General features: G+C 41.6%; 1 protein-coding gene across 1 annotated transcript in view; it reads left to right on the top strand.

Moving 5' to 3' along the window:
* Nucleotides 1-12,171, top strand: part of timeout (circadian regulator timeout) — a 318,914-nt gene that overhangs the window by 48,066 nt on the left and 258,677 nt on the right. Inside the window, exons 12-14 of the mRNA XM_037423870.2 lie at nucleotides 1,815-1,963; nucleotides 2,132-2,276; nucleotides 7,732-7,904. Of these exons, the coding sequence (XP_037279767.2) occupies nucleotides 1,815-1,963; nucleotides 2,132-2,276; nucleotides 7,732-7,904 (467 nt within the window). The remainder of the gene's footprint in view (nucleotides 1-1,814; nucleotides 1,964-2,131; nucleotides 2,277-7,731; nucleotides 7,905-12,171) is intronic.

The following is a 12,171-nucleotide window of genomic DNA, read 5'->3' as shown; positions in this document are numbered from 1 at the left end:
CATGAAGAAACAGTGACGAGAGCGGAGACGTCTTGTCACTGTGAGCGGAGGTGTCTCTTATAAGCAGGTTACCACACATGAGTTTTATCAACCCCTATTTTTATGTAGGCACACTAGTATCTTTTATATCAAATTGTCTGTTACATCATGTCTCTTATTAAAGGGTTTGGCTGTTCTGTTACCCAGTACTTATGATGTTCATCATACTTGTGTGGAGCAGTGGTACGTTAAACAACAAAAATCGTTAATGCTTCAGTCAAAATGAGTGTCCATATACTAGTTATAAATACAGTAGACTCTCAGTAAATGAAAATCTGTTAAGTGGAACTCCTAGTTAAATTGAATAATTGCCTCTACTATGTTTAGTTTCGGGCCTGTATTCTGCACCCATGTTCATCTCCTAGTAAACAGAACTCTTGTTAAATGGAGCATATTCTCCCAGTCCCTTCTATTTTCGTTTACCGAGAGTCTGCTATAGTAAAGATTAGTACTGTGAATTCCTGTAATTATCTTTGGACAATTGTGCCTTTCTATAATTAAAACGTTGTTATTAGTAAAAAGGCTGCTTGGCTACTTGTTACACGTTTATAGCTGAAAACTGAACGCATAGACAAGACAGGACAAATGAGCACTTGTCTACTTTTTCGTGTCCCATTGCATTTTTGTGCTCGGTTTTTAGGCAGAGGTATGTAGTGTTGAGTGGAAAAGAAACACCAACATCAATTTGTGATGTATGGCACTCCTGTGATAGCAATAACATCATACTATTTAAAAGGAAAATACACAAATAAAAACATTTCTTCTATTCATTTATGAGCAAGCAGTAATGTTGTATCAGCTGAATTAAAAGGAAACTTGCACATAGAAACTTTTTCTACTCATTTTTGAGCGTATAGTAATGGTATGCGTATAAGGTGTGCCTGCTTTGATGTTCTCATATGCATTCTGTAGGTTGCAAGCCCCGGCTGTAATGACAAGCTTTGTAGCAGTCCTTGAAACCCCTGAAAATCCTTGAATTTCGAAATGGCATTTTCAAGGCCTTTGAAAGTGCTTAAATTTGTTTGAGGTCCTTAAAGGTTCTTAAATTTTGTTAATTGAAGCCATAATTTAGTGGATTTTTTGCTTGCCTGGCAACTATGTGCTCTCAAGCCAACAAACCATTCAATCCAATCTGTTTCTTCAGCCATAGTGCAGTGTTGTAGTACAGTGTACTCTTCAAGTACACTGTAGTTGTGGTAGCGCTTGCCTGGTTACAGCAGCAATGGAGCTAAGCCTGGCTTTTTTGTGGAAACGTAAAGTGTGCGCGGATATCCGCAGCCCTGTTGCTTATGGTGGAACTATGCCGGGCAAGTGCGAATTCCAGCCATCTTTGTCATGCACTGCTGTTTATAGGGAGTAGACTGCACAAGGTACCTTAAACCCATATTAGGCAAAGTCTTCCCATGTAGGAAGAGCTTTGACGTGTCATCAATGGGGGAATCTGTTCTTAAAAGTCACATGAAGAGTACGAAACACATTGAGAACGCAAAAGTGACTACAGTTCATGGTAACTTGAGTACGTTCATGGTGCCAACCATACAAATAAAATGACGTACAAATTTTTATGCTGTAAAAAGTGGTATTGTCATTTTCTGCGGTTTCAAATGTTATTTTAGGTCCTTGAAAAGTATTTGTTAGGTCCTTAAAAGTCCTTAAAAACCCTTGAATTTTGTTTCGCTTAGGTTCTATGAACTCTGAATGAATTGTAGTCAGAAAAATTTGCTCCATTTTTGGATATTGCTGATACTTATTCTTTCTCTTGTACATCAACTCAGCTCCTATCTTCGGGACTTGGTGGAAATGGTTCACGTCTATGTCAAGATGCTTCAACACTTTGCCCAAGCTCACAGACACATTATAGTGAAAGGGAAGGCCAAGGCAAGAAAGAAGGCAAAAAAGCAGGCGCTGAAGGAAAATAATGCAAGTAAGTGGCAGAGCTGTGACATGTGTAAACTTAAGTGGCATTGTTTTGACAACGCTTGACCACTAGGAAAGGCCGTAAGATTCCTTCATCTGCTGTTCAAGCTGTCTGCGTACACGAATTTGGTTATTTATACACAACTTGTATAAAATGTGGTTTTTTTGTTTTTAGGCACGGCTGTTAGTGAAGAAGCACGGCAACAGGAATGGCTTGAAGTGTCATCTGGAATATCCTTGGCTCTTCAAGGCGAAGAGGAGCTGCCTGACGACGTCGTTCCATACGACTCGACATTGGACAACACTGAAAATGAACAAAAGTAAGCATTATGCATGCACTTGCTTCGTATTTCATATCTCTATAGAAGACTCATTATCACGGCCTTGGTGATCTCTGGCCATATTTGGTCCTTTCGCCGGTAAGCACCATAAATTAGGCTTGTGCATATACCTCCCATGAACACAGCAACTAACTCTTGGACCTCAGTTCCCAACAGGTGTGAAGCGACTGCCCAAGGCGACGGTCAGGCCTGGGACGCGGCATAAGGGGCTAAGAATCCCTGGGTACGGACAGGCCGCCATTGGAATCTGAACATGGCTTCCTTCAACACTAGAACTCTATCTAGTAAGGCTAGTTTAGGTGTGCTTCGAGGAATTAGAGGGTATTAAATGGGATCGAATAGGGCTCAGCGAAGTAGGGAGGACACATAAGGCTTATACAGTGCTGAAGAATGGACACGTTCTATGCTACCGTGGATTAGTTGACAGAAAAGAACTAGGGGTGGGGTTTCTCATACACAAGAACATCGCTGGCAACACAGAGGAATACTCTAGCATCAGTGAGAGGGTGGCAAGTGTCATAATTTAGTTTAACAAAAGGTACAAGATGAAGGTGGTACAGGCCTACGGGCCTACATCGAGCCATGATGGTCATTTGGTCGAGCGCTTTTATGAATACGTAGAGTCAGCCATTAATGAAGTAAGAACACAGTATACTCTTCTTATGGGTGACTTTAATGCCAAAGTAGGCAAGAAAGAGGGCGGAAACCATGCAGTGGGGGAATATGGCATCGGCTCTAGAAATGCCAGAGGGGAGTTATTAGTAGAGTTTGCAGAACGCAATAATTTATGGATTATGAATACCTTCTTCAGAAAACGGGCTAACCCTAAGTGGATGTGGCGAAGTCCTAATGGTGAAACTAAAAATGAAATTCACTTCATTCTGTGTGTACACTCAGACATTGTACAATATGTATGAGTAGTTGGCAAGATTAGATGCAGTGACCATAGATTGGTAAGAGCTGGTATTCACCTAGATTCGCAAAAGAAAAGACAAAAACTGATATGCAAGAAGCCATATAATGAACTGGCGGTGATAGGAAAAATGCAGGAATTCAGAGTTTTGCTTCAGAATAGATTCAAGGCACTGAATGAGATAACTGGCATTAGTGTTGACACAATGAACTATAATCTTACTAGTACCATCAAAGAGTGTGCAATTTAAGTTGGAGGTTCAATCACTAGACGGGAAACTGGCAAACAGTCTCAGGAGACAAAAAATGTTATAATTGACAACAAACCATAAAAGCCTCAAATGCAACCGACAAAATAGAGCTAGTGGAGCTTTCAAAGTTAATCAATAGGCGTAAGGTAGCTGAAATCAGGAAGTGTAACGAAAGAATTCAGCAGGCTGTAAAAAGCGACAGAAGCCTAAAAGCTGTGAAGGCAGACTTCTGTATATAGGCGAAAATCGGATGTATGCATTGAGAAACAAGGAAGGCAATGTCATAACCAATATGGATAGGGTAGTCGATATGGCAGAGGAGCTCTACAGAGAGCTGTACAGAAGTCAAAAGAACCAGGATGGTATTGTGAGAAACTATAATAGTCTAAGAAATTCAACATTTTACCAGTAACGACAGGAGAAGTAAGGAAAGCCCTTGAAGGAATGCAAAGTTGCAAAGCCGCTGGCGAGGATAAAGTAACAACGACCCTCCTGAAAAATGGCGAAGAAATTGTGTTAGAAAAATTAGCCACCTTATGTACAAAGTGTCTCTTGACGGAAAGGGTATCAGAATCTTGCAAGAACGCCAACATCATCTTAAATCATGAGAAAAGAGATGTTAAGGACTTGAAAAATTACTGGCCGATCAGCTTACTCTCTTTTCTATATAAACTATTTACAAAAATAATAGCTAATAGAATTAAGAAGATATTGTAGTTTAATCAGCGAAAGGGCCAAGCAGGATTTCGTACCGGCTACTCCACAATAGACCATATTTGTACTATCAATCAGGTAATAGAGAAATGCGGTGAATACAACCAACCCCTATGAATAGCTTTTATAGATTACGAGAAAGCGTTTGACTCATTTGAGACATCAGCAGTAATGCAGGCACTACCGTATTAGGGCATTGAAGAACCCTATCTAAGCGTACTGGAAGAAATCTACAGAGGATCCACAGCCACCATAGTTCTCCATAAAGAAAGCGAAATAATCCCAATAATGAAGGGCGTCAGGCAGGGCGACACTATCTCTCCAATGCTATTCACCGCGTGTTTACAGGAGGTATTCAGGACCCTAGACTAGGAAGAGTTAGGGATAAGAGTTAATGGAGAGCACCTTAGTAACTTGCGATTCGCTGATGACATTGCCTTGATGAGTAACTCAGGCGATGAATTACAGTTCATGATTACTGAACTGGACTCGGAAAGCAGAAAAGTAGGTCTGAAAATTAATATGCACAAAACTAAAGTAATGTGCAACAATCTTAAAATAAAACAGCACTTTGTGATACGTGGAGAGGCGCTGAAAGTTGTTAAGGAATATGTCTAGTTAAGACAGGTAATAACCGCAGAGCCGAAACACGAGATTGAAGGAACTAGAAGAATAAGAATGGGGTGGAGCACATTTGGCAAGAACTCTCAAATCATGGCTGGTAGATTGCCACTATCCCTCAAAAGGAAGATATATAACAGTTGCATCTTCCCAGTACTTACCTACGGAGCAGAAACCTGGAGGCTTACAAAGAGAGTTCAGCTTAAATTAAGGACGATGCAGCAAGCAATGGGAAGGAAAATGAAAGGTGTGACCTTAAGAGGCAAGAAGAGAGCAGAGTGGGTCAGGGAACAAACCGGGGTTAAAAATATCATAGCTGAAATCAAAAAAAAAGAAATGGACATGGGCCGGACGTGTAGGACGTAGACAGGGTAACCGGTGGTCAATAAAGGTAACTCGCTGGATTCCTAGAGAAGGCAAATGCATGAAGGGGAGACAGAGAGTTAGGTGGGCCGATGAGATTAAAAAGTTTGCAGGTGTTACGTGGCAGTGGAAAGCACAAGACCGGGTTGATTGGCGGATCATGTGAGAGACGTTTGCCCTTCAGTGGGTGTAGTCAGGCTGATGATGATGATGATAATGATGATGATGATATATTTGAGTGCTCTGAATATTACAGTATTCGATTTCGTTTCAAATCGAACTATAAATTTTGAAAGTTTTGAAGTATTAAAGATGAACGAATAAATGTATATTATACTTTGTTTCATATATCAGGTGCAACACTGTGGATGCTATGCAAGAAGTTTGGTCAGCAATATGTGTGTCTATGGGTGTCTCGCACTTGGCTTTCGTTGTTGTGAACGCTCGTGCGAGACGAGCACAACACGCACGCACAGCGTCGCGAAATGCTACGAATAAAACATCAAGAAATGAGAAGAAAAAGAGAGCAAGTGTCAGAACTACTTATAGACAGTCGTATGACGGGGCGCCATCTCCGATGCAAGAGGCATCTTCATTTATCACTGAGCTCAAGGAGGAAAAGAAATCATGTCTGAGATGGAAAATTTATTGTACCATTTCTTCGTGTGAATGCATTCATTGCAAAAAGTCTCACTAGCTGCCACAATGTTGCACCTGATGTATGAGTACACTCAAACATTATTACATATAACAAATTTTAATCTTATACGAAAATAGGTTTGTTATACCGAAAGATTTGTTATAAAGGTTTACTTATAACACTTCATTTATTGCAAGACTATTTTTAATTTACTTTGTGATAACTGATATTTCGTTATATCCAATTTCGTTACGTCGAGGTACAGTGCGTACATTATTTGCACGTAAAAAATTGTAAAGGTGGTTTCACTGTACTGTATGAGTGCTATGCCGTGAAGGCACCTATTCAATCCGTATGTAATCTTTTGTAAAAGTAATTTCACTGCGTTTAAAGTATGCTAAGCCATGAAAACATGTATCTGGAGTAAATCCACACTGGCGGGAAGCTCCGCTTCAATGTTTATTGAACTCCTGCATCAAATGATCATTTAATATGTTTAAAAGCTTGGTATGCTAGCTTATACTCTCAAAAAATTTTTAAATTGTAACATATTTTTCAGGCTATCATTTGCCTTCTACAGAAAGCCAATTTTCGCTACTGTTTAAACCTGTTTACAGTTCCTTTAAACTAAGAGGAATCACATTTGCACAGGCCTTGTTTCAATTAAAAAAAAAAAAAGTTGTACAGGTTAGTTGCATCATGAGAAATGTGTCCATTTTCTTTGGTATGTCATATATACTATTTGAATTCTCATCAGAGTTTCTATTCGCATAGAATTTGATTCACACTTGAAATTCACTATTCGTACAAGCCTACCATAAATCATGAATCGTAACTAGCATCATATATGGCTGTTGTTCTTATTTCATAACAGCTTTCACTGCAAAAATTTTTCAGGTCTTCTTCTTCTGCTTCTTAGCTTATTTTATGCCATGCCGCTCTTGCACCGTTCTTCTTCAATGAATATATCGTTGCCCAGTACCTTCACCTCACTTGTCTCTTATTTTAAATATAGAAAGAAAGCTTGTTTTTTGGATTTCGGTGGACCAGGAAAGATGTCCAGATTAAGCAAATACCGAATTATCGAAAGCATTGAGAAAATAATGAACAAGTGTGTGCTTTGGCGAATTTCAGTGGGAGATGCGGAGCAGCCGCTGAAATTCTAGAGTGAGCACTTTGATTGCTCCAAGCCAAATCTGCCAGTGAAACGTGTGAATGCTCCACGCAATATCGCTGAAGAAGCTGTTCATGCATACATCTTGTAGACCAGTTCCGGAAACTACTACTGCTTCTGCTCTGTGCGTTTTTATGGGTCGCCGCAGCAAAACACATATTTCGACCACGCAGTGGGCGTAAAACAGGCGTGTCGTTTTTCTTGTGTTGCGGTGACAAATATGGACGAGTGCATGAAAATTTCTTTTTTGATGTACCGATAATTTTCATGTGTCTGTACAGCCGGTCAGGGAACGTTTCTTTAACATCATTTCCTAGAGCATGCACAGTTCGTCATCATCATTGATGCTACTAATGTCAGAACTCTCGCTATTGCTCAGAGCAAGAAGCAGGTGAGCAGCTCATCCTCCAGGGTGAAACGACACCATTTTAAGAAAGTAAACAGGGGCACAATGTGATCAGACACAGCTTCGAAAAACGCTGAAGGCAGCCAGGGTGCTCGACTGTGTTGGAAATGATGGCACTGCATTGCCAGAGTTCCGGCGAAATCTGTCTCTGCAAACCAGAGCAATGTGAAGTGCTTAATCAAAAAATGGGTTGCTCTGAATCTGCCAGTCCAAACGCTTGCTCCGAATCGACCTGTGGAGTTTGACCGTGTAAAAAGTTGATTACAGTTTGCTTTTCAGTTGTGAGCAATTCTTTTAAGACTTGTATTCATTTGTAGTTTTAACCAGCTGGTTTTCTCACTATGTTGTTGCAGGCTGGATGCCTTAGGCCGCATCCAAGCTGCACTTAAGGCCCTAGAAACAGCCAAGGCAGTGGCGTTGTTGCGAGCAGGCCAAGAGCTGTGGCCAGGCCAGAGCATGTTTGGATCTCAAGAGGAAGAGACCGAGTTTCAAGCCCTCAAAGAGATCTTCTTTGCCAACTTTGCAGGTGAGACTAGACTTACTCCAATGACAACTGCATGTCTCAAAACCAGAGATGTGTGAACAGCCAAATTATGGGAGCGAAGTGAATTTTGGATGCAGATTTAGATGAAATTCTGGGTGCAAATTGAATTCAATATTCAGCACATTCTTATAAAATGAGAACATGAAAGTGTTTTTTTTTTGTTAGGTTGCTGTCGCAAAGAGATGATGCACAATGGCGTGCCTGAGTTGCACTATGAAGAACAAGGAAATGTGGAGGCTAGTTTGCGTTTATTCACATAATTTGGTACAGTATGACCAAAGGGGTATCAACAACACTTTACATGTGCTCTTTCATTTTATGGTTGAGGTAGAAATCACAATGTTGACAACTCTTCTGCCAATATCGATGCTAAGTCTACAGCCTGGGCATTGTACTCTCAGCAGCTATGGGTTGCGAAACCGCTATTCATGCTGCCTTCACGGAAGTTGAAGGACAACTGATGCGGTGCACAACGGTGTGATTCCTCTGAGTCGTGGGGTTTCTTCCACAGGGATTCCCTACTCCTACTTTGCTTCTGCTTATGGTTTTTGTGGCAGTTGTCATCGGTGTCAGTAACAGTGGGAGATAAACTGCAACACTAATACGGAAAGGTTGGCTTGTTGGTTTGGCTGCATAACGAAAATTCGCTACGCTGCTCACCATCCGCTGCTCGCCGTCAATCTCGTTTGCCCCCGCAACGCCGTCCTACCTCTCCGACCTATTCGCAGCGCCCCCGACCGGAAAACTAGGCAGTGCAGTTTCTGGAGGTGGAGTTGCATTAACGATGACCGCTGCAAGAAATCCTTGTGTAACATTACCGACCACCCGGAATATATTGAACGTTACTTTAGACAACATACCTGTGCGTGCGTTGATCGATACGGGCATGCATGTGTCCATCATGAGCGTGCATGTGTCCATCATGAGTGCTGCTCTTCGTCGCCGACGGGGGAACTGCCACCATTATTGGCATGTGCTCTGCCAGTGTGACTATTGCTGATAGAAGCACTGCTGTTCTTTTCACCGTTATCGAAAATTGCCCTCATGATCTAATTCTAGGTATGGGCTTTCTAACCTCTCACTCTGCCCTTATAGGCTGTTCAGCTGGCTGTCTCGACCTTGAGATGCCTCTACTTTCCGATCCGACCAACCCACCCCAAAGCCGTCTTTGCTGCATCGATTTCGTATGCCTTCCACCTAACTGTGTTACACACATTGACCTCTCCTCTACGCTACCTGTACTTGACGGCGATTACATGGTTGCACCAATTCATGCCGTGATGCTTACGCATGGCGTCGCTGTTCCGCACACGATTTTGACAATTGTTGGAAACCACACATGCCTTCCTATTGTCAATATTGTGGCCTGAAGACGCACCAGTCTTCAGGCCACAAAATGCTCACTTCTGCTTGAGTGCCCTTTCGAGAAGCCTTTTTTTTTCATCGGTCACGAATGCAGGATTCGTCGACATCGTGCCTCCTCGCAGCAGCTCTGTTGCCGATTTATTCGGCAGCAGCTATAATTTTGAGTTTTCTTTCGCGGTCAAAGATTGTCGCCGAGACCCACTCATGGTGCCTCACCAGACAAAGCTGACCAACGGTGTAAACTGGCTACACCCGACTCGGAAAAAGGCGATCAAATGGCTGTTGTGACGCTGTTGACCAAATCAAATAAAGCACGTAAAAAGTTAATAAACACGCTACGGAGGTGATCTGTCTATGGCCTTTGTTGTCTTTTATTGGCTTTGCACCAGACGATGTCGATGGAGATGTGGACTGCAGGAGAGGCGATGCATTGCCATGAAGCCGACCTCTGCTTTTGGAATATTCGCAGATAACCCGCATCCCCACTTTTCAGGCAATCTTTTTCAATTTTTCGTGCGGATAATATGCAAGAAAGTACGGTATCTACTTCCAGGTAATTCAGCCTCTTACCTCGGAATGAATTTTTCCACAATTTTTTTTGTCCCTTCTTTATACTTTTCCATCACTAATCCTCTAACTAGCGCTATCTTTACAAAAAACAGCAGAATTGCCTGTAATATCTTATCAGTATCTAACAGTAACTTCACAATTATCCATTGGTTCGTAGTGCTTCTGGTAAGGTTAATGTTTCAGATGCTGAATGGAAGCTCTCTTTGTTTTTAATCCTAAGTAGGGTCTATAGTTAGGCGAAATTTGGAAGGCATTGGTATTCTACCTCAGAGGTGGATGAACGCAACAATGCACAAATCAACGAATGCTCTAGGCTGATGTCATAAGCTGCACGGACCATGACGTCACCATTACATGACATTATGTTGCAGTTGACAACATGGTATGAGTGCGGGAGAACTTCGTTAAGTACATGAGCAGACTACTAAGCACTCGCGGGCATGTGGAAGCTGCCACATGCCCGCGTGTGCTTTCATGATTACGTGGGAAGTAAGCTGTGCTTGAAGTCATGATGCACATGGACGTGACTTCTTTCTCCTCTGTCAGCCTTCTCAGATTAGCCTCTTGTGCTCATTGGGAAAGCAATGACAGCTTGCAATGAATCCTATGGAACTTCACTTGTTTTTGGTGGATTTTAAAAACTTTATTGGGGGGTTGATTAGTCAGGCAATAAAGTTCGTTCATGAAGCTATTCAATGGTTACCTGGAAAAGTACTGCAGGGTCCTATTGTATTCGATAATTCAGCACAAAGCCAATTCACACCTACCTGTCATAGAAATTCTCTTCCATCTTCTGTCCAGCGATTGTCGATTCCTCGATACACCGTCGTGTACCAAAAGCGCCATGTTTCTGGTGAATTTTTTATTTTAATGTGTGTCCATGTAGAGAGGCCATCATTTAACTGCATTTCCACTAGAGCTGGCACAATTTTGTTTGCTACTTCCCATTAATATTTTAGGTGTGAAGCTACAGCTCATGCAACAAAGTTTGATTGATATGTGGGGTTTAACATCCCAAAACCACTTTATGAATATGAGAGACCCCGTAGTTGAACACTCTGGAAATTTTGATCACTTGGAGTTCTTTCATGTGCATCCAAATCTGAGCACACGAGCCTACAACATTTCCGCCTCCATCGGAAATGCAGCAGCCGCAGCCGGTATTCGATCCCACGACCTGTGGGTCAGTAGCGGAGTACCTTAGCCACTAGACCATCGCGGCAGGGCCATGTAACAAAGTTTATAACGTGTGATAGGAGCTCCTAAAGTTTTGTTTATACGTATGGATCAGTTTGTCGTCAGGGTTGTGCACTGTATAACTCAAAATAGAATAACCTAAGTACATTCAGAAAAAAAGGGACATTTGAATTGGATATTATAAATACGGATTCGTTATCAATTCACTGTGAAAAAAGGCACTAGTGTAATTTCGCAGTCTTCATCTGTGGGTGTGCACATCTGCTGCCAATGTTATGTTGTTTAGGTTTGTGAAATCTGAATGTCATTTCTCAAACTTGTTCACTTTTTGGTTCAGCCGTATTATGGCATTATTATGCTTCGTATGAGTGACGGTTTATCATAGCGTACACAAAGTCGGGGAAATTTTCGCATGGTCTTCATTTGTCGACTGCTGCTCTCTATGCACATTGCATCCAAGAAGTGGAATCTAACAGCAGGCTACGGCTCCACAGTTATTGGAATTGGTAGTAAAGCAGCGGTCAGCTATTCATTTTATAGGCTGGCCTCCTTTACTGTACAAGTCACTTCATGTAGAGATGTTTGTGGCAGACCTGTTCAATGTGTGGATTGCTAGAGTTTGTGTAACTTCACGGAGAAACATACTAGACTTTTTAAGTTGTGTACCCTAATTCACATTGAGCTCTTAAACCTTACTTGCGGTAATTGTTGTGGCCCACTTTCGTGATGTGTCTATGTTGGATTCAATTAGATCATGTGAAATCAATACTAGCTTTTGCATCGTTTTCATGTCATTTTTAAAAAGCCTTCAGAGGCTGTACTTGCATTTCATTAATGTTAATTATAAGTAAGCATCTATTGCCATTCAACGCTAAGTTGATTCATCGGAAAAGGTAAAAAACTTGTTAAGAAGTGATGAATGGGTTAGATATGAATTTACAAATTAAGGGCATTTATAAATTTATAAATCAAGGTCCCTGGTTCGTTCCCGGATTTCGGCACCAAATGTAACAAATAATTAGTCCGCAGACATTAGATGGAGATGACCCGTTCATTCAGCATGGAGCCAAAGCCGTCACCCCCTAGCGCGTGCCTATCTTCCTCTTCGTTTTCCCCA

The sequence above is a fragment of the Rhipicephalus microplus genome, chromosome 4 (assembly GCF_043290135.1).
Source record: "Rhipicephalus microplus isolate Deutch F79 chromosome 4, USDA_Rmic, whole genome shotgun sequence".
Taxonomy (NCBI): domain Eukaryota; kingdom Metazoa; phylum Arthropoda; class Arachnida; order Ixodida; family Ixodidae; genus Rhipicephalus; species Rhipicephalus microplus.
Note: the sequence above shows the minus strand (reverse complement) of the source record. Positions and strands in the feature narration are given on the sequence as shown.